This window comes from Furipterus horrens, unplaced genomic scaffold (genome assembly GCF_987537825.1).
Source record: "Furipterus horrens unplaced genomic scaffold, mFurHor1.1.pri manual_scaffold_7, whole genome shotgun sequence".
NCBI lineage: Eukaryota > Metazoa > Chordata > Mammalia > Chiroptera > Furipteridae > Furipterus > Furipterus horrens.
This window is the reverse complement of record NW_028327177.1, coordinates 74,937,102-74,959,628: the sequence shown is the minus strand read 5'-3', so window position 1 is coordinate 74,959,628 and position 22,527 is coordinate 74,937,102. Positions and strand designations below refer to the sequence as shown.

At 41.7% G+C, this 22,527-nt stretch overlaps 1 protein-coding gene across 4 annotated transcripts in view; it reads left to right on the top strand.

The window, feature by feature from the left end:
- PPP4R2 (protein phosphatase 4 regulatory subunit 2) overlaps positions 1–22,527 on the top strand; it is an 86,964-nt gene that overhangs the window by 45,373 nt on the left and 19,064 nt on the right. For all 4 annotated transcript variants that reach the window (XM_090283824.1, XM_090283822.1, XM_090283821.1 and 1 more), the window contains one exon: positions 19,373–19,543. In XM_090283824.1, coding sequence (XP_090139950.1) covers positions 19,373–19,543 — 171 coding nt within the window. The remainder of the gene's footprint in view (positions 1–19,372; positions 19,544–22,527) is intronic.

Here is a 22,527-nt window from a genome sequence, read left to right as displayed (position 1 = left end):
ATTTCTTTGAATGCTTTGACAGAATTCACTAGTGAAGCCTTCTGTTCCTGGACTTTTATTTTTGGGGAAGTTTTTTTGATAGTTGTTTAAATTTCCTCAGTTATCAGTCTTTTTAGATTTTCCAGTTCTTTGTGATTCAGTCTAGGAAGGTTATATATATCTAGGAACTTACCTGTTTTTTCTGGGTTTTGAATTTCATGGCATATAGTCTTTCATAGTGTCCTAGAATGATCCTTTGTATATCTGATGTTTCCTCTTTCATTTCTAATTTTGTTATATGAGTCTTTTCCTATTTTTTCCTTAGTGAATCTAGCCAGGGGTTTGTCAATTGTGTTAATCTTTTCTAAGTACCAGCTCTTTGTTCTAATAATTTTTTTATAGACCTTTTGTTCCCTATTTCATTCAGTTCATCAACATTTTTTTTCTTTATTCTGCTGACTTTGGGTTGCTTTTGCTGTTCTTTTTCTAGTTCTTTAAGGTGTAATGTTGGGTTGTTTACTTGGGATGTTTCCTGTTTCTTGAGATAAGTCTAATAATATAAATGTCCTTTTTATTACGCTTTTGCTTCATCCCCAAAATATTACCATTCTTATTTGTCTCTACATATCTTTCGGTGTCATTTTAAATTTCTTTTTTGACTCAGTCGTTTTTTTAGTATCATGTTGTTTAATCTGCACATATTTGTCATTTCTTTTCTGCTTCCTTTTGCAGTTGATTTCTAATTTCAAAGAAAGGTGGTCAGATAACATGCTTGTTATGATTTCAATCTTCTTAAATTCGTTGAAGTTACTTTTGTGCCCCAGCATATGGTCAATCCTTTAGAATGTTTTATGTGCACGAGAGAAGAATGTTATAGTTTGGTGTTCTGGGATGAAAGGCTCTTTATGTCAGTTATGTCCATTTGGTCTGATGTGTCCTTTAATGCTGATATCTTCTTACTGATTTTCTGTTTAGATGATCTATCCATAGTTGTCAATGCTGTATTAGGTTGCCTACATGATTGTGTTTTAGTCTGTGCTTCCTTATAGTTCTCTTGGTAGTTGCCTTATACATTTTGGTGCTCCCTGATTGGGTGCATATATGCATGAAGAAGTGCTATGTCTTCTTGAGATACTGTTCCTTTTATCATTACAAAATGTCTATCTTTGTCTCTTGTTACCTTTGTTATCCTGAAATCTTTTATGTCAGATATAAGTGGAGCAAAAGGGGTTGGCAAAAAAGAAATGGGCCTGATACTAGCCAGGGATGCAGCCTGGCAGCTGGGAAGTCATAGCCAGGCTTTGTCAGAGAGGGGAGAAATCTGAGTGTGGTTGACAGCCCTCTCAGCCATGAGGAACGGAGAGACTCAGTGGATACTCTTCCAGGAGTGGGCAGTACAAGCTGCAGCTGCGCTGAGACCTGGGCAAGAACACAGCACAGGAGAGTGGCCACAGCTGTCGGACAGTCATCAGTTCAGACAGAGAAACAGAGCCACAAAGCCTGGCTACTTCCCTTTAAACTCCCAAAGATCACCTTCCTTTCTCTACACCTTCTTTTCTCTGGATGTTATTTGTTCAGAGAACCATTTTTCACCCTTTCATTTTGAGTCTGTCTTTGTCTTTGCAGCTTAGATGTGTATCCTGAAGGCAAGCATATGGTTTGGTTTTCTTTTAGGTTCAATTTGCTATCCTGTGCTGCTTCATGGTGAATTCAGTCAATTTACTTTTATTGATGTATGAGGATTTCCTATAACCATTTTATCTTCTGTTTTCTGGTAGCTCTGTGCCTCCATTGATTCTTATCCTTTGTATTTCTGTCTCTTGTTTTTGTTTGGTGTTATTTCGTACTTCCTTCCTGTTTCCTCTTTCTACTCTATGTGTCTTAGTTTGGGTTTTTGTGTGTGTGTGGTTACCATTAGGTTTATGAAAAGTCATTGCATAATCTACAGTAGTCTTTTTTCTTTTGAATGCATCTGGTGTCCATCTTTCTTTGCCAATTTGGACCTTTTCTTCCCTCCCCTTTTATGTTTCTATTCTCACAACTTATCACTATTTATTCTGTGAGTTTGTTGATGATCTTACGTGTAGATTTTACTCTTCTGTTTTTTGTTTCAGGTGGAATAACCTTCTTGAGTATTTCCTGGAATAGAGGTCCTCTGGTGAAGAATTTTCTCAGCCTTTGTATGTCTTGAAAGGTCTTGATTTCTCCTTAATATTTAAAGGACAGTTTTGCTTGGTATATTCTTGACTGGTAATTTCTCTTTCAGTAGTTTGAATACAGTTGTCCCTCTCTATATCACGGTTTACTTATCGTGGCCTCACTTTATTGTGGAATTTTAAAAAATATTGCATTTAATTATTGCGGATTTTTTGCTATATTGCAGGATTTTGTGGTACTGTATATATATTTATATGCATAGTATTTATGACTTTAATGGTTTTTGCCTAAAAATTTTCAAAAAATTATTAAAAATATAATAAATGATTCTAACATTAAAAGAATATTAAATTGAGCCCTGGCTGCTGTGGCTCAGTGGATTGAGCATCGGCCTGTGAGCCAAGTGTCGCTGGTTCGATTCCCAGTCAGGTCACATAACTAGGTTGCACGTCAGGTCCCCAGCTGGGGGTGCGAGTGAGAGGCGACCACACAGTGATGTTTCTCTCCTTCTCTTTCTCCTTTCCCCTCTCTCTAAAAATAAATAAATAAATTATTTAAAAAAAAATATTAAATCGAAATAAAATACTGCACACTATTTATTTTTTTGGACGAAAACATACATTACGCTGAAAATGAATGTATGCTCGAGCTCGTTTGCCTACGTGAGATTGTACACAGCACACGATTGGCTGATTGATGGAAGGCGACCAACCAGAGTATTGTCTTGTGTATCCTGGGCGCTGACTGGCTCAGTAACTGTAGCATCAGTCTGTCTGCTCTCCTGCACTGTGCACATTCGTTCAGCATCTCACTTTGTCCACTTCACTCTTAACTCTGATCGCTGTGCGTAGTTTTGCTCTGCAGTGTTGTTTTGTGAAATTTTCCTTAAAGACTGAATTTATTGCAAGCCCTACAATTGCCACCCAAACATTCTACATCTTCTAAGGATTCTGGCAGTGAACCCAAGTGACAGAGGAATATGCTTACTATAAAAGAGAAGGTGGAACTTCTCGACATGTTGAAGGAAGGGAGAAGCTATGCATCTGTTGGCCGCCATTACAGGATCAACGAGTCTACGGTTCGCTTTATAAAGGAGGAGGAGGAGAATATCAAGTGTACGGCATCAGTGACTTTCAAGAAAACAGCAGAGAGTGGTTACTTCCTGCAGTAAGATCATTGTGAAGATGGAGTCTGCATTAGCTGTGTTGATAAACGATTGCAGAAGAAAGAATATCTCACTTGATACAAACACCATCCAGATGAAGGCCAAGAAACTGCATGATCCATTTAGCAGCAAAAAGGGATGATCACGACAGTGATGAGAATGAAGAAGAGAATGATGATGACGACGCGGAAGCAGGACCTTCGAGAGCTTCGCCAACCAGACCATTCACTGCCAGCGTGGGCTGGTTTGACAAATTTCAGTAATGCTTTGGACTCAAGAGAGTTTCTCTGCACAGAGAGGCTGCCTCTGCGGATAAAGCCGGAGCCAAGGAGTACATGAACAACACGTTCAAAAACATCATTGAGGAAGGAGGCTGTAAGCCTGAACAAGTTTTCAACATGGATGAAACGGGCTTATTCTGGAAACGGATGCCATCTCGCACTTTCATTATGAAGGACGAAGCAAAAGCCCCTGGTTTCAATGCCCAAAAAGATAGGGTAACTTTAATCATGTGTGGGAATGCTGCAGGATTTATGAACAGCAGACCCTCCATATCACCCTGCCCAGGCTCTGTAGCTTCAGCTTCACTGGAGAGGACACTCCAGCGTCATCGCAAGATGTCAATTCAACACGGGAGGAGACAGATACCGTGTCACTCCCGAGTCGGACTGCACAGCCATTCTCGGCGGTGCAGACAGACTCTTAAGAAGCTACACCATCGTCTCTCGAGATGGATGGCTGCCGACAATCTAGCGTGATTAACTGAGGGTAGTGATTAACTAAGGGTAATCTGGTTATAGGTCTGTCTCCAGCTGTCCATTGAAGATTCCCTAACTTGTTTGCTGGGCTATCTAGCTATATTTTTCCATTTCCCTGTGTGGGGTGATGAATATCTTCCCCCTTTGATCTCAGAAGCATTTGTGCTGAGCTGCGGAATGTCACTTGTAGGTGTACTAATACTGTTGACTCTGACTCGGAGACCCCCTGATTCAAGATTTAATTGCATTTGTCCTTTGCTGCTAATTATTTCCTACTGGTTTGAGAGTCACCAGTTTCTTTGTCCCTTTACATAATGGAGTTAGCTGGTTCTATAGAACTCTTTCATTTTTGTTAATGTTCATGTGTCTTCCCTCTGCATCATTTCTAGATTTCTGTCTTCATTATCACTGATCCTTTCCTCCATTTGGCTTGCTCTCTTTCCTGTGTTCACTAGTTTATTCTTCATCTCTTTTATTGAATTCTTCATCTCTAGGACTTCTATTTGCTTCTTTTTTTTAAGTTTCAGTCTCTTTGGTGAAGTACTTACTTTTGTTCATTGTTTTCTGAGCTCACTAAATTGCCTGTCTGTACTTTCCTGCGTCTTGTTGAGAATTTTCAGAACTGCAATGTTGAGTTCTGTGTGATTTATATCACAGGTTTCTATGTCTTTAAGTTTGTTTTCTGGAGATTTTTTATTTTTTTTTACTGAACTGCCTTGCAACCTTGGTTATTCATGGTATTTGATGGATTCCATCTCTGTGTAGGTATCAGTGTGCTTGTGGCACTTCTCGAGCAGATTGACTTGAAGTCTTCCTATTCTTTTCTAGTTAGCGCTGAATCATGATTTTTTTTTTTTTTTTTTTTTTTTTTTTACACCTCTGAAATCACAGTGTTGTCTCCCATCAGTGTAGCCTGGTTGCATGTGAGTGGGCTGGAGGAACATGCCAGCTTCTTTGTTGTTTGACCTGCTGGTGATGGAGACCTTGGTCTTTCACTAGGGTTCCCTGTCTCCCTACCCTGAGAAGGTCACAGAGTATACCCTTTGATCAGGGAGAAATGTGATTATGCTGTACTAGTTTTTAGGATCACAGTTAACATGCTCTGCAACCTGACACCAAGGGCAGAGGAAGGTGATCTTTGGGTGAGGGGGAGGTGGTTCACACACCCTAGGCTCGATTGGAAGCTGCTCTGTCCAGCAGAGTCTTCATGACCACGGCGGAACAAACTCTTACCTAGGACACTTTATTATGTCCAATGAAATAACTTTTACCCAGGACACTTCTTTATGTCTGGGGGAAGGAAGGCGACTGCCTCTCTAGAGGAGAACAGCAGCTAGACCTTTGTCCCTCATGCTTTTTATTGAGAAGGATACCATGGGAGATACAAGATCAACATTCATAAATCATCAATAGCTTTCAGGTACCTAGGTTACAATCAACAATAACTGATTACAAGTTCCAGTACAGTGGGTACAACTAATAATCTGTGCTAGGGTCTATTAAACATTTTGACCCCACATTGGCACCAGGTACAAGGTTTCAAATACTCCCTGCTAGAGATTGTTTATACTTAATTATAAGATAAAGGAAAGCAGAGCAAGTTCTAAAGCATATTAATATTATTTGAATCCAGTCTCCACGGAAACCCTCTGAATGGTTTTCGGGTATGTCTCCTACACAGCCATTGTTGAGACTTAAAGACAAGCACAGCCAGGGTGCCGGTGGCAGGTCATGCTCAGGCAGGGGCTACAATTCCCTAAACCACAAGGAGCGGTTCCCCACATTTGGGAGTTTAAGGGGAAGTGACCAGGCTTTGTTGGTTTTGTTTCTCTGTCTGAACTGATGACTGTCCGACAGCTGTGGCCACTCTCCTGTGCTGTGTTCTTGGCCAGGTCTCAGCTCAGCTGCAGCTTGTATTGCCCACTTCTGCAGGAGTACCCACTGAGTCTTTCTGTTCCTTATGGCCGAGAGAGATGTTAGCCACATCCAGATTTCTCCCTTCTCTAGCAGAGCCTGGCCATGACTTCCTGGTTGCCAGGCTGCATCCCTGGCCCATTCCTTTTTTGCCTCTCCCTGTTGCTTCACTTGCCCACCTGTGCGTTTCTCAGGAGTATTTGCACTTTGAGCAGGGAATCCTTTGTTGAGTTATAGCTGTTCAAATTGTTAAAACTTCAAGTGGACAGACCAAGGGGATTGCTCACTCTGCCATTCCTCTCACATCGTTCTTGTCATTTAAATCACATATCTTAATGTCTTTAAGTTTAATTTCTGGAGATTTTAATTTTCTTTCTGTGCTGCCTTGTTACTTTGGTTATTCATAGTCTTTGATGGATTACTCCTCTGCAGGCATCTATGGGAATGAGATATGCTTTTTTTCTTTTTTTTTAAGGAGTGGAGCTTCACTAAGGTTTGTGATGGGGAGGGGTGGAGAAGTGCCAAAGATGGCCCATGTGTGTGTCGCCCTGGCAACCAGGACAAAGAGTGGGCATAACAGAGAAAAAGGCACCCAACATGTGCCAAAAACCAGGAAGATGATGGTTGGGAGGGACATACCCTCCATCTGCTTCCTTGCACGGGTGATTGAGGGTTGGGGGAAGCTTTTAAAAGGAGAGCGCGCAGGACTGCTACTCTCACAGATTATCCCCTCCTTCCCTACGGACAAGGGCTGGAGTTCCTGGACCCTGGGATCTTGGGGACTGGGTCACCTGGGAGCATTTCCTGGGGACAGGGAGGCACTGGCCTGACATGCCTGGCGCCACTTCCCCAGGCGGAAGATTAGAGCCAGCAGATCCTGGGAGGCTGCACACTGGGCAGCAAGCCCTGTGCCCCTCCTCCACGCTGGAGCAGTGGAAAACCGCTGCAGTTGCTACCTGTGAGCAGCTTGCATGCTCATCCAGCAATGGGGGTCGGAGGGAGTGAACAGTGGACATCAAGTAAGTGAGTGTGTGTGCGTGTGCGCATGCAAATGAAAATTCCATTTTCTTTTCCACCAGACTCTGTCTCTAGAGTAATGCCTATGAGTGGCAGGCTGTGGGACCCCACTGATTGTTCAGTTATAAGTTGATTAGAAGTCTTGCTTTTGTTTTCCAATAGGTGGCATTGAACCACAAGTTTTTTAGTTTCTTTTGCACTACTCTAGCTTCTCAAATTTCTGTGGGGTGTGGTTTGGGGGGGGTGTGGAATGGAGGAAAATGCCCATATTCCATGGGGAAGTTGGCATGTCCTCTGTGAGGTTACCTTGGTCTCAGGGCACCACCCTTGTGGGGAATGTAGTGGGCGATGGGGTTCCAAGTTTGTGAAATCTCAGTGCTGTCCCCTGCAACCAGAGGCTGCCACCAGTGCAGCTGCAATGGGTAGGGGCAAGGTGAGCTGGGAGAGGCTGGCTGGTGCCTTTGTGGCTTTGCTCATCCAGTAATGGTAACTGGTAGACCTCAGCAGCCTCACTTTTGTATCTCCACCCTTGGATTATCCACAGTGTGCACTGTGACTCAGGGAAAATGTGTTTCTGTGGCTTAGTACTTAGGTTTGCAGATAATGTGCTCTGCAACCCCACCCTCACTGCTACACCTGCATCTGGGGCCCGCTGCTAGCTGTGGGAGGATGAGGGGAGGAGGTCAGGCTCTGGCTTTGTTTTTCTGTCTGGAGATGGTCTTTGCCAGACAACTCTGCCATTGCACCTCTGTGACTGTGCCCAGGTTGCTGGGTTTAGAGCATTGCCAACCAACCACTCCCACTGGAACACACTGTATCTCTGCTGTTCCAGCTAAATGGAGTGCCAATAGCAACCTAATTTCATCCGCTGTCCTGAGACTCGTAGTAAGATTGGAGCGCCAGGCTGCAGGCTATTTCTGAGGCACCATCTCAGCTTTTCTCCCTTCCTTCCTCCTATGTGTGCTCCCATTCAGCCACCTTCTGGTGTGTGAGGAAAGGTCTTTGTTGTGTTCTGTAATAATGTATTCATTAGTGATAGGAGAAACTCATAAAGGAAAAATGGATGGGAAATAGAAGAGAAAGCAAAGGGTGATGAAGTTATTTAAAAAAGATTAATGGGTAATTCAGTAAATTCTTGTTAATTATAGCAAAGCAGATTTAAATTCTGAGTATTTTGGGGTGGAACTTTTTTTATGTGGAGAAGTTGATTCTAGAGTTGAAAATGTTTCACGAGAATCTTAACTGTTTAGAATTTTATTTTCATGTTAAAAATAAGGGATTTTTTTTGTTACTCTAGACTAGCTCCTACTCATCCAATAAGTACATTCCTAAGAAAATTATTTTTGTTGTTAAGTTTTCAGTAGATTTGCTCATCACTTTTTGTGCAACAAAAAGCTGGATCTTTCACATTTTATAAAAGTTTTCATGTATACATGGTATAGTAGTAATTCTTGAATTGCATCTCTTGGATCTAATTTAGAATAACTGTACTAGATATATTTGAAACTTAAAATACAGTGTTTTCATAATTTGTTTCAGTTTATGCTACTCTGATAATTTAATGTCATTGAGTTTTTTAAAATACTTTTTAAGATTTTATTATTTTTTTAGGGAGAGGTGAAGGGAGGGAGAAAGAGCAGGGTAGAAGCATCAATGTGCAAGAGGGTCATCAATTGGTTGCCTCTCACATTCCGCAATCCAGGGACCTGGCCCGAAACCCAGGCATGTACCCTGACTGGTTATTGAACTGGCGGCCTTTCGGTTTGCAGGCTGGCACTCAACCCACTAAGCCACACCAGCCCAGCCTAATGTCATAGAGTTTTTGAAGCTACCCCATGCGTTACCTGTTCTCCATCACTTCTTCTCTGGCTATTTCCATTAATGTACACATGTGAATGGGTCTGTGCAGTACATGGTTGTTTCTATTTGTTTTTTGTATTTGTTTTTTGGTGGGGGGGCTATCAGATTGATTGGCACATGGTTAATGGAAAGATGGGGTAAAAAAGAACCCTTTGTGTGTGGAAACCTTAATTCATAAGACAGATTATGATTTGGTGAGTGATTATTAAAACCAAAGAATTTTTAATTTAAGAAATAGAAGTATAAAACTTATACTTTAATGATAACCTCCTGTGATGTGTTTAAGTATTAAATACCTGTGTAGTCTAGTGAAATTTAAGTGTAAATTTTAGTACCCATTGACATTTTATATTAATCAGAAATTATTTTTAAGTATATTTTATTGATTATGTTGTTACAGTTGTTCCAATTTCTTTTCCCCCTGCTCCTTTCTACCCACTACCCCATTTCCCTCAAACAATCCCACCCTCCTCAGTTCATGTCCATGGGGTCATGCATATAAGTTCTTTGGCTTCACCCTTTCCTTTATTCTTAACTTCCCCCTGTCTATTTTGTACCAACCAATTATGCTTCTTAATCCCTGCACCATTTCCCCATTTCTCCCCCTTCCCCCTCCCAGCTGATAACCCTCCATATGATCCTCATACCTATGATTCTGTTCCTATTCTGGTTTGCTTAGTTGGATATTGTTTTTATTTTTTAGATTCAGTTTTTGATAGTTGTGAGTTTGATATTTTAATGGTCATAGTTTTGATCTTTTTCTTAAATAAATCTCCTAACATTTCATATAATAATGGCTTGGTGAAAATGAATTTCTTTAGCTTTACCTTTTCTGGGAAGCACTTTATCTGCCTTTCTATTCTAAATGGTATCTTTGCTGGATAGGGTAATCTTGAATGTTAGGTCCTTGCTTTTCATCACATTGAATACTGTTTGCCAGTCCCTTCTTGCCTGCAAAGTTTATTTTGAGAAATCAGCTGATAGTCTTGTGGGAACCGCTTCATAGGTAACTCTTCTCTTGCTGCTTTGAAGATCTCTCCTTATCTTTAACCTTTGGCTTTTTAACTATGATGTGTCTTGGTGTGGTCCTCTTTGTGTCTAGATTGTTTGGGACTCTATGCTTCCTGGAATTGTATGTCTGTTTCCTTTGCTAAATTTGGGAAGTTTTCCTTCATTATTTTTTCACATAAGCTTTCAATTTCTTGCTCTTCCTCTTCTCCTCTGGCACCCCTATGATTCAGATATTGGAACGTTTAAAGTTGTCCCAGAGGTTCCTAAGCCTCTCCTCATTTTTTTCAATTCTTGTTTTCTTATTCTGTACTGGTTGACTGTTTTTTTTTCCTTCCTTATGTTCCAAATCATCAATTTGAACCTGGGTTTCTTCCCTTTACCATTGGTTTTGTGTGGATTTTTCTTCGTTTCATTTAGCATAGCCTTTATTTCTTCCCTTATGTGTTTGCTGTACTTAAGCATGTCTGTCAAGCCTGTGAGCATCTTTATCAACAGTGTTTTGAACTCTGTGTCTGTTAGGTTGGATATCTCCTTGTCTATTAGATTGACTATCTCCTCATTGCTTAGTTCTCCCACTGGAACCTTGATCCATTCCCTATTTTGGGCCATAGTTCTCTGTTTCCTCATCTTGACAGGCTCCTGTGTTTGTTTGCTTGTGTGTCTTAGGTAGAGGTGTCCCACCTGTTACATTGTAAGGGGTGGAGCCTTAGGTATTCATCAGTACGGGTATAACCCATTTCACTACGTTGTGGTGCTATATCTGGGGGAGGGATCTGAGAGGGAACAGTGCCAATTGCTCAGCACTCCCACCTTTTCCAGGCACTTCCCCCACTTCTATATGGGACTGGTGCCTCTTTATCTGTTGCCCTGGCTGTTGTTCCCAGAGTGGATGGGTCTGCGGATGTTCTAAAACTGTGGGGGCCCTTGAAACTAGCGGACTCTGCTGAGAGACTGGCAGTTTCTGTCTCTGCCCCATCCCCCACTGGTTTGCACAGTCAAAAGCAATGAGGCTTGATTTTTCCCCAGTGCTGGGACCATGAGCTACTCAGTCTGGTGAGGAGCTGGGAACACTCCCTGGGTGTCCCTCCTGACTTTTTTAAACGTGTAACTGTCCTTTCCGCTGGTCTACCACTGCTGCCACCACCACACCGCATTCACTCTGCCCTGGCTCCACCCCTCCTACCTGTCTGGATGAGTATTTCTTCTTTATATCTTTGTTTGTTGGACTTCCATGCAGTTTGAGTTTCAGGAACTTCTGGTTGTTTCTAGTTTTGAGGTAGTTGTATTCCTTCTTAGTTAAGGGAGATGCAGCATGTCTGTTACGACTCCATCTTGTCCGGAAGTCTCAGTAAAATAATACTTTATCATTCTAAGTGTGCTATTCAGTGGCATTAAGTACATTCACAGTCTTGTGCCAAAGCAAACACCACCAACTCCGGACCTTTTTTATCTCCCCAAACTGAAATTTGGTACCAATTAAGCTTCACCCTTTATTTCTCCCAGCCCCTGGAAAATCCTTTCTGCTGTCTCCTTGAACTTGACTCTTCTAGGTAACACATATAATGGAAGCATAAGATACTTGCTTGTTACTTTCTGGCTTATTTCACTTAGTATATGTCTCTCTTCAAGATGAGTTAATGTTGCATCATGTGTCAATATTTTCTATCTTTTTAAGGCTGAATAATATCCCTTTGTACATGTATATACTACATTTTGTTAACCATTTATCTGTTGGTGGACATTTGGGTAGCTTACACCTTTTGGCTATGGTTAATGATACTGCTGTGAACTTCGGTGTACATGTATATGATGAGTACTTGCTTTCAGATCTTATGGGTATGTACGTAGAAATAGAATTGCTGGATCATGTGGTAATTTTTTTTTTTTTTTTTTTTTAGGAACTACTATACTGTTTTCTACAGAGGCTGCACTGTTTTACAATATGTCATTTTACAATCCTACCTGCAATCATAGGGGTTCCAATTAATTTACATCCCTACCAGCCAATACTTATTTTCTGTTTTTGGTTGTTTGTTTTTGGATAACAGTTAACCTAATGGATATGGAATTCTATCATGGTTTTCATAAATTTCCCTAATGATTAGTGATGTTGTTCATCTTTTGGTGTGCTTATCATCTTTTGGTGTGCTTATTGGCCAATAGTATATCTTTGGGAAAATGTTTATTCAAGTACTTTCCCCATTTTTTAATTTGGTTATTTTGGTTTCTGTTGTTGAGTTGTGCTTCTTTATATATCCTGGATATTAACACTATATTAAATATATGATTTGTGAATATTTTTCCCCATTCTGAGGGTTGCCTTTTTACTCTTGGTGATAATACCCTTTAACATACATAAGGTGTTTTTTTTTAATTTTGCCATAATTTATATTTTTTGTTACGTGTGTGTGTGTGTCTCACACAGTATCTTTCATATCAACACTGATTGATGTCTTGGGAATGTATCGGGAACCTTCCAAGCTCATAGTTGTCAGGTAGCCTTGCACTGAGAAATCACCCAGAGGACAGTCTTAAGATTTTACACCAGGTTTATTGAAGGAAGGAAGGGAAAGGGGTTTGAGGTAAGTGGAAACTCCTGGACCAACTCGAGGGCCCATAGGAAAGGGAAGAGAAAAGAGAGAAGGGGGAAGGAAAGGGGAAGTAGAGACTCCTGATCACCCACCCACATGGGCCAGTAGAAATCACTTGCTTGTGTGTCTACAGGTGCTTACTCAACAGTTTTCCAAACATACATTTCAATTAGGGTGAGTTTACCCATCAACACATTTGGCAGGTTATTTACATATCCCTGCTTTACCCCCACCAGGCCAATCTATATGTGCTGCTATGTCCATCAACATTTCTTCTGGGAAGGAGCAAAGTCCATTTTTATTTCCTTTGGGAGAGGCTAGGACCAGGTTAATTTGAGTACAGTTGATTTGCATATATCAAAAGTCCGGGTGGGCAGTGCAGTTGCTACCATGTTCTGACATTTCCAGTCTTTTGTTTGTAATAAAAAGAATGATGCTGAGGTCCAGTGTCATGATGGAGGATTTTAAGGGAAAAGGGTGTCCTAGTTGTTCTGGCTACTTCCTGCTGACATAGGGGCGTAGTTACAGTGTACATTTCCCTCCGTGTCTATATCTCTGATATTTCTTGTGCTGGCAGGGGTTGATACTGAGGAGTAGAGAGGAGCCTGAAGGTGTGAGCTGTCTGTTCCATAACTGTATTGATGGTTCTTTTGATGAAGCTGACAAGGAGTCGCAGGAGGCAAGGTCCTACAATGAGAGCTCAAGATGAAGGCAGTAGGTATTCCAGGTACCTCCTAAAGGTATTGTCTGGGTTTCTTTTTCCCAGACCGAGATAGTCTCTGCCCAGGTTATTCCCTGAATGGGGTCAGGTACTGAGGAATTTGCTATAAAAGGACATTGTGGGTTAAGAGTAAGATAAGAACACTGGTGACAGTTGGCACTCAAAGAGTAGCCAGGATTGGAGATGCCAAAGGGGAATAGCAGGGGAGAGGGGCTCCCAGAACAAGAAGTATGCTTGGAAGTCCCGGTGAGTCTTAGTAGGGGAGGCGTGGTGAACCAGAGAGGGTATGTAAATTTTGATGCCAGGTTCAGACAATTGGCTGGGTGATTCTTGTGTTGCTCCTGGCATGTTATATTGATTGTGAAGTTGCACAGGAGTGCTGGCAGGTGACCTACTGGGCTTGAAGATTCCGAATGTTGAGTATGAGAAACTCAAATGGGTACTTGCTGGCCTTGGGGATGGAGACCCCAGTGAAGACTGGTCCTGCAATAGATAGGGACTTAGAAACATAAGTCGAGAGGTTTTTCAGATATTGGTTGGCTAAGTAAGTGGGGTGCACGGGGGGCAGTGCGAATGTGGAGGAGAGCTACAGGCAGCAGGTGGGGCCAGGGTTCCTGGACCAGCAAAGCAAGCCGAGTTAAATGGCTTTTAGGAAGGCTATTTGTGCGTTCTACCTTCCCCGAGGACTGAGACTGGTAGGGAACATGCAGTTTCCAGGTAATGCCCAAAGTTGTACTGACCTGTGAAGTAATTTTTGAAACAAAGGACAGGCTGTTATCAGATTGTAGGGATTGAGGTAGTCCAAACCTAGGAATAATTTGTTAGTAAAATGCGAACAACCTCATTTGTTCCTTCTGATGTAGTGGGAAAAGTTTCCCCCCAACCAGGAAAGGTATCTATTAACACTAGTAGATACTTGACCTTCTTAACTGGTAGCATGTGGGTGAAGTCAGTTTGCCATCTTGTCCTGGAACTTGTCCCCTGGCCTGGTGAGTAGGGAATAGTGGAGGTCTAACTCGCCCTTGAGCTGTCTCCTTTTGGCACCCTGAGCATTGACAAGTGATCTTGGTGCGGGTGCCAAGAAGTCAGGTGTTACATAGGGTGGGTGCCAACAGATTGCTGTGAGCCGTAGGTCCCAGGAGTCTTATTAGTTTCATGCAAAGAAAAATCAGTAAGGAAAATTCTTGTCCGTCAAATACTCGCTAGAATTGCACATCTGTGCCCTATACTTCCTGTTGCTAAAACCATCTAACAAAACTTCTATCACAGATCTTCATTTCCATGCCTTACACTTTCACTTGCCATGGGAAACCTGTTTCCCATTAAATTTTCACACCCTTTTTTCCATTTATCTTTACAACTTTCCACAGACCTTCCGCAACATTCACAAATTTTCTAAATACCTTTTACTCTTTCAGATTTAACCAATGCTTATTTTTCCTTCTTATTTCTTTTCCACTTCCCATGTCCTTCTTTCATTTGGGGACGATGGGAGTGATCGGGATAGTAATTTCATTGACTGCCCAAAGATCCTGGACTAGGCAAAAAGACCCATTGGGTTTCTTAACAGCTAGGATGGGAGTGTTGGCAGGAGAGTTTGCTGGTCGTAGGAGTCCAGCTTTGAGCAGGTGGTGAATGACCGGCTGTAGACCTTGCATAGCTTGTGCACTGAGAGGATACTGAGACTGACTGGGGAATGAAGCCCCAGGTTTGAGGGTGACCCATTCCGGTTGGTGGTGTCTGGCCTCTGCTGGGTTCTCAGTATCCCAAATGAGGGGTTTAACATCATACTACAGTGGTGCAGCTGATGATGAGTATCCCCCTGAGAAGCTTCTTGGACACAAGTCAAAAGGAAAATGGAGTCGACCTTAGCCCCTTTATCTAGATTGAGAGACAGGGATGCCCCTAGTTTGGCCAGCAAGTCTCTTCCCAAGAGGGAAACTGGGCATTCAGGCATAAGGAAGGTTAAGGACCCTAATGTACATGTAAGGGATTTGGTAGCTAGGGTTTTATTACGGACCTGTTAACTCCAATAACAGAGATGGGGGAGGGGTGTAAAACACCTGCATATTCAATAAGGACAGAATAGGTCTCCCCCATGTCTGCCACCGCCATGATTGCCCTCAGTTCAGCCATTGAGATCGTCAGAGATGGGGCCTCCAAGCCTGGGCACTGTCAGTTATCTGTGGCAAACCCCAACAAATTCGGGATGCTGAAGTCTTCGTCCCTTTGAGGTTGAGCCAAACAGGACTGGGGCGGTCTACTGGTCCCCCAATTAGAGGTCAGGACAGTCGACCTTCCAATGTTCCTTCTGTATGCAGGATGGACAGGGACATGGCAGGGGCTGCGGTTGGGGGCATTGTTGTGCCCAGTGACCTGTCTTACACTTGAAGCACGGTCCTGGCGGAGACTTAGGCAAGCCTTTGTTCTCTTCCCCTGATCATTCATGGGCTGACCGTTAATGGCGGTAGCTAACAAGGTATTTCTTCTGGTCTCTTTTAAATTTTTGTTGTTTTGGGTCCATCTTCCAGCTTCCTCAACTTTCTTCTAATATCAGGTGTGGAGTGTGTAATAAAATGGGTATTAAAATAGACCTTGCCTTCTTCTGAGTTGGGGTCCACGTTGATGTACTTGAGAACGGCCTCTGTAAGATGGCTCATGAATGAGGCTGGGTTCTCAGAGGCCCCCTGTATAATTTCTAGGATTTTGTCTTAATTGACAGCCTTAAGGGCAGCACTACACATGCCTTCAACTAGGCATGTGAGAAAATGAGACATGTTAGCCAAATCAGGGGTCCCTGACTCATAGTTCCAGTGAGGATCTGAAGCTGGGACTGTAGTGAGTCCAGCTGGTTTACTATTGGGAACCCAGACATATAGTGTGTCTGCAAATGTGGAGGCAGCGGACAGAATACAATCTTTTTCCTCTGGGGTGGTGGAGGAGGTTTGGATGACATAGACATCTTGATAGGTTAATGAACAGATTTAAGTTATATATTGGAACTCCTTGCAAAAGTGGGTAGGATCTGCAGTATTCTAGATGGCACTCAATTTGGGCTAAATCCGTGAGGGAAAGGGGGACATGTACCTGGACGATGCCCGAGGATGGCGGGGAGAATGATAGTGCAAGTGCAGCCAGAGAATGGGTACGGGGAGGCAAAATGAGAGGGGTGGAGTCCAGGGGCAGCAGTGACTTGTCTTTGGCCAGCGAATCAGGGGAGGGGGATAAAGGAGATGAGTTTACTGTGGGGGAGGGGAGCTGTTGACGGGGTGGGGGGAGGTATATGAGGGGAGGATAAGGGTGTCCAAGGTCTGAGGGTTCTGTTTCTGTAAGAGACTAGGATGAGGGGCAAGTTGAGGGAGTTTGGCAATGCAGAGGAACTGTGGGCGGAGGTCAGTTGAAGGAGAGTAAGTTGGAGAGGGGAGCAGGAGGAGCAAAGGGACAGTATGCTGCAGAGTCAGAAAGGCCTCTGTATACGGAACTTGGGACCGTTCGCTGTTACACCTGAGGTAGTTGCCAAGATCAGTAAGAATTCGGAGGCCAAATGTTCCATGCTCTGGCCAACAGTATTTGTTATCAAGAGGATATTGAGGCCACAGAACAGTAGATAGATAAATTAGCTTTTTTAGCTTTACCTGGGACCCTGTTTGAAGGGTCCAGAGGTTCCGACAGACAACCCAAAGGAGGTAGGGATTGATGTGCTCCCTTGGTGCTGTGAGTAATGACTCAGAGGGTGAGACTAAGAATGAATCAGGAGGGTTAAGGGGTGTCCACACTTAAGCCACTGATTCTACAAGGTGCAAAGGCTCCAAGCGAACTGCCCAGGGGAAGGGTGTCCCCAGCCACCTCTGGAAGTTCACCTGAGTGTGAAGGCTCCAAGGTGCAAAGGCTTCAAACGAACTGTCAACGCAGTGGGCATCCCTAACCACTGATGGAAGTTCAGCAAGGCACAAGGCCCCAAGAAAGACCGACCTAGGCCTAGGATTTTCAAGCAGGGCCACAGTAGGCTCAGAAATGAGATGGTCAATCTGACAACTCACCCAATGTGACGAAACTTGACTAGTCGGTGTCTGGTGTAGATGGAGGACAGGCCACAGCAAAAGGTCCAGAGGTGGAGATTGTCAGATGCGCAGATATCTTGAGCAAGGTGGGAGAGGAGGGGGCGAGAGGGTTCTGACAGACAGGATTTGGGGGTAAGCCTGGGACATGCTGCTGCACCCCACTGCTCCCATGGTTGCAAGCTGCTGGTGACTGCTCTCCAAGAGAAGAGGGTGGTGCAAATCTCCCAAGCAAGGTACAAGAGGCAAGGGTGAGAGGGTTCTAACAGACAGGATCAGGGGGTAAGCCTGGGACGTCCTGCCACAGCCCACTGCTCCCCTGTTTGCAAGCTGCTGGTGACAACTCTCAGAGCCCTTCCCAGGACTTGGAGGGAAGGGGAAATTCCTGGACCGACTTGAGGGCCTGTAGGATCAAGGGAAGGGGGAAAGGGGAAGGAAGAGGGGGTAGAGACTCCCAGTCAACCCACAAGGGCCTGTAGAACTTCCCTGCCTGTATGTCTGCAGGCACTGACTCCACACTTTTCAAAACTTCCATTTCAGTTAGGGTGAGCCATCAACACATTCAGCAGGTCATTTACATCTCCCTGTATTCCCCTCTCCAGGCCAGTCAATATGTGGTGCTATGTCCATCATCATTTCTTCTGGGAACGAGCAAAGTCCATATTTATTTCCTACGGGAGAAGCTGTGACCAGGTTAATTTGCATATGATTCATTTGCATATGTCAAAAGTCCAGGCGGGCAGTCCAGCTGCCACCATTTTCTGATGATAGTATGAATAAACATTTTTTAGACTTTATTTTTTTGCTTCATTTTTATCATTGGCCACAAATATTTGAGTTGTTGATATTGAATTGATAGTCACTTCATTTATTTTTGAGAAAAGGTCTACCAAATGTCTCCTAGTTTAAATAAACATTATTGATAGTCTTTTCAAGTAAAAATGTCTTTTTATGAAAAATAGCAGCTAATTCAATTGGCAACAGTAGTCAACTTTTTTTTTTAGATGTTCATAGTATTTTGATATGTAGTAGAAGTGCTTTGCACTTCTCATTTTGTTACACAGGATATGAAAAAGATGTATATTTAAAAACTGATATTTAATAAAATTAGTAATTTATTTGTTTTATTAAACTTTCAGCGAAACAGGTTTCTTTTTGTTTTACTGTGAGATTGTGGTAGTGAAGATGATGTTTGGTACTGCTGCCTTGATTTGTGGTATAAGGTCATCAGTTTTACCCACCACTGCTTTTGCACCAACAATGCAAATGTCAACACAATGAAAAGTTCAAATTATTATGAAAATAGCTGGATGGGATGGGAGAATGATTGCAGGTTAGCACTCTTCTTTATTTTGTGTAAGTAGCCTCCTGTGTATGAGATCCATCTGCTGCCACTAATGCATATACTGTTTGTTTGGGGAAATGGTTGGCCTTCCTGACTGTTGTATCTCTGCATTAAGGCTCTTCAGACAGGTATCAAAACAAAATAAATGACTAGATAATAAAAAGTACCTAAAGAAATTACATATTTCTATTTTACAGTACATGTTGGATAGAACCAGTGGTACACTTTTCCAGTGACAAAAAATAGTAAATATAATAGCTGGAAGAAAAAGAGGAGAAACTGAAGTGTATTTGCTATGCAACAAAATACAAAAAAAAAAAAAAAAAAAATTCTTTACTAGTTTAAGCATTATAGCTTAGGGTATGGCATCATTCTGACTCATACACTTAAAATTATAAATGTGAACTTGGGTCAGTATCTCATAACCTATTTTAAATGGGACAGTGACACCTCCCTTATTAAATTTGTTATTTGGCATAGAATCAAAGCAAAATAAAGTTTTTAAAATGCTAACAATAGGATGTAGAACATAATAGGCTTTCAGCCAGAGGTAGTTTATTTTTAAAGTTTTTTATTTCATTTGGGTCAGTAGTTGAGAGAAATGGATGGAACCAGGTTGGGGCTTGTAAGATTGATAAGGCATGGTGCATGCCACTGAAGAAAGACATTCTTACGACTGCTATGGACTTAGATCTTCATTTCGTTAGCATTAGTGATGGTAAATTCTATATTTGTGCTTTGTGTTCAAGAATTGTAAAGCTAAATAGTATTATATATTTTAATTTTTTGCTTATAGGATTCAGTGGTCCCAATTTAAAGGCTATTTTACTTTCAAACTGGAGAAAGTGATGGATGATTTCAGAACTTCAGCTCCTGAACCAAGAGGTCCACCTAACCCTAATGTCGAATATATTCCCTTTGATGAAATGAAGGAAAGAATACTGAAAATTGTCACTGGATTTAATGGGTATGCACTTAATACTATTTTAAAGGTTTGCTCTTCCGATTTTTCTTTAAGTTTTGATGTGTCTCATTTGATAACTGATTATCTCTTAGACTATTCTTTGTCTCTAGTATTGTATATAGTGGTTATTGATTTTTACCATACAGATATTTAAAATATTTACTACTTTAAAAATTTTTGTAAGAGTTTATTTGAACCAAATTGATGACATATGCTAGAAAGCAAGACCCCAAATGCTCTGCATTTGAGAATCAAAGTTTTACAGTTTCTTTCATGCATTTGAAATTAGGGGAAAAAGCAAGAGGACAGTTAGCTTTTAAAAGGAGGGGTCTGAAAAGAGGCATTTAAAAGGCGTGTTATCCTATATGCAAAGAAACAATGGGCAGGGCTTGTGCAGGCAAAAATGAGCCTTTAATAAAGACATTTTCCCGGGGCTTGACTACCCACCATGATTTGGAATTTATGATCAGATCACCCTGTGAGATTTCTTCCCATAGACCCTTTTTACATCTGTAGTTCCCCTTTCTGGTCATAAGTCAGTCCGAAGGATACATTGATGACCAACCTTTTGGTCTGATAGTGTGGTCTCACAGCTCTAGGAAGGCTTATTTTTAGGAAGTCTCCGTATGGATATTGTCTTTTTGACAATTGGGGATGAGGCTGTAACCATGGGATCTGATTTGAAGCTGAATTTTCCCCCAAAGGGGAGAGCAGGTAAATCGAAGATAGTCTTAAGGCTAACTTCATTGTGGGGAAATAAAAAACCACTCTGGATCATTTCTATAGCTGTCATGATTCTGTCTTATTTTCTGTATTTGGCATCTACTATAAAATTTACATAAGCCATGAAAAGAGTATTAACAGTTATTTTATACATGTTCTGTAATCATAAACAATTGGGCTATTTGGAAAAACACAAATAACAAGTATAGCTATTATTATGCCTATATCATTAGCAAAGCTGGGTAAAGACAATCAAACAATGGATTTTGATTTCATCAGTCCATAGGTATTAAGGCCTATCAGTGTCTTAGGATAGCTATCTACCTCTGATGTCAGCAGCTTCTCATCCTTGAGACTTTGTTGTCCATTCTTGGGGGAGGCGAGTGTCCGTTCATGGTTAGATGCCTGATAAGTTCCTGGAGAGTGTCTTTTATTTGGTGTTCTTTCCAAAAATAACATCTAAAGTCTGTGTGTCCTGGGAGCTCAATATCAAAGGAAGCAGCTACCAACTTGGCATTTTCTTGGCAATAGTGTAAGATGTCTCCTTTAAATAATGTCAGCTCATAAGTTCCTTCATGTAATTTCAGCTTAAATACACTGTGATGCATAAAGGAATGTAAAAACTGAAAAATGGGGAACCAGGGATCAGGGAAGATACATCCAGTCATCTTTGAGTTTCCCATAATCCTGACGTTTTTCTTTTTTTTTAATCACTTATTTTTCCATTTCAATTGTAAACTAAGAAGTAAGCAATTAATATTCTTTAGCTTAGCAGATACGTGAATACATTTTAAAACCCATAGAAGCATGGGCTCTTTTACTGGCAGATATATTTAAGGCATTGCATAACCTTTAGAAACATATTTCATAGATATCAAAGTCAATTAACGTACATTTACTTTTGTAAAACCCAAGTAAAATAATGGCATGCCTGTTTTAAATTTGCAGACTTAAGCTAGCTTTTATCTACTAAGGATTAATGTTAAATCACATTAACTTGAAAAGCATTTGAATTAGTTTCTATTTCTAAGAATTTTAGAATACCCAATCCTTATTAATACTTGACTTTCAATTAATTTTAACAATACCATCCACACGTAGAAATTTCACATTTACAGCATACATATGTAGGCACATACGGGTAGACGCAAACAGAAAGCTGTTAGATTCAAATTTTATTTTGGAGGCATTTGCAATTCATATCTGTCCTTGACAAGTCAAGTTCCAAATGACCTGCATATTTAATACTTCAAAGAATTGGATTGACATCTAAAAGACATAAGTTGATTCATTTATCTAAATCCTTTTTGAAGCTTCTAGAGACCAATTAAATATGCTTTTCATTCTTTCTGCCTAATTTTATAGCTGGCTATTTTCTAATTGTGCTCACAAAAAAAAATTACTTTAGAAATATCAAAGGATCCACATCTTAGCCATCTTAGTATTAAGGGGAGGCTGACTGTCATGGGCCTTGTTGGTCTGAATGGCATGATTTCCCATTAATTTTGAGATCTGTAGAGTTTGAACAAATTTCTAGGGAAAACCAGTCCTTAAACGCACATCTCGAAAGACTCAGATGCCCTGGATATCCCTAGAGTACTGCATTTACAGTGTGTAGGAAATTTTTCCTCAGGCGACCCTACAAAGATCCTTAGTCACCTAAGAATATCCAAGCAAGGGCCATCAAGAACTTAACAGACGCTGCCTGAACCAGTATGCTTGCCAAGGCATGGGCCTCTCTCTGAGGCTCCTCACTCAGAGTGAACCCATTTCAGCACACGCTGCCCTTTTCCCTGGGGCTCCTGCTGGCTTCTCCAGGATCAGCTGCACTACTGCACTGGATATCTTGTGGCACCAATCTCCACCACTCTGGATTCAGGGATCTGAACAACTGTTGTTATTCCATTGGCTATTCAGGTTGGGGAAGCAAGTGTCCTTTCTCTTTCAGAGATAAAGAGAGTTCAGTTTCTCATTTAACCAGCAAAGATTTTTTTTTTTATATACTCTCAGTAAGCAATCCAATTAAAAGCAGCAACCCATTTTTTTTCCTTTCCCTCAGTTATCTCAACCATAATCCACTTCGAGGATTTTCTAAGAACAGCTCAAATTAAGTCATGGCCTGCTCCTTAAAGCAAGGAGGCCCAGAATTCCAAGAGAAGACTCACCCAAGTTCACCTGATGTGAAGCAGGGAGCTGGTGTGGTACAGTGGGCCCTTGTTTGTACCCAGCACAGGGTCCGGGTATGCAGGGTGGTCCTTCTTCAG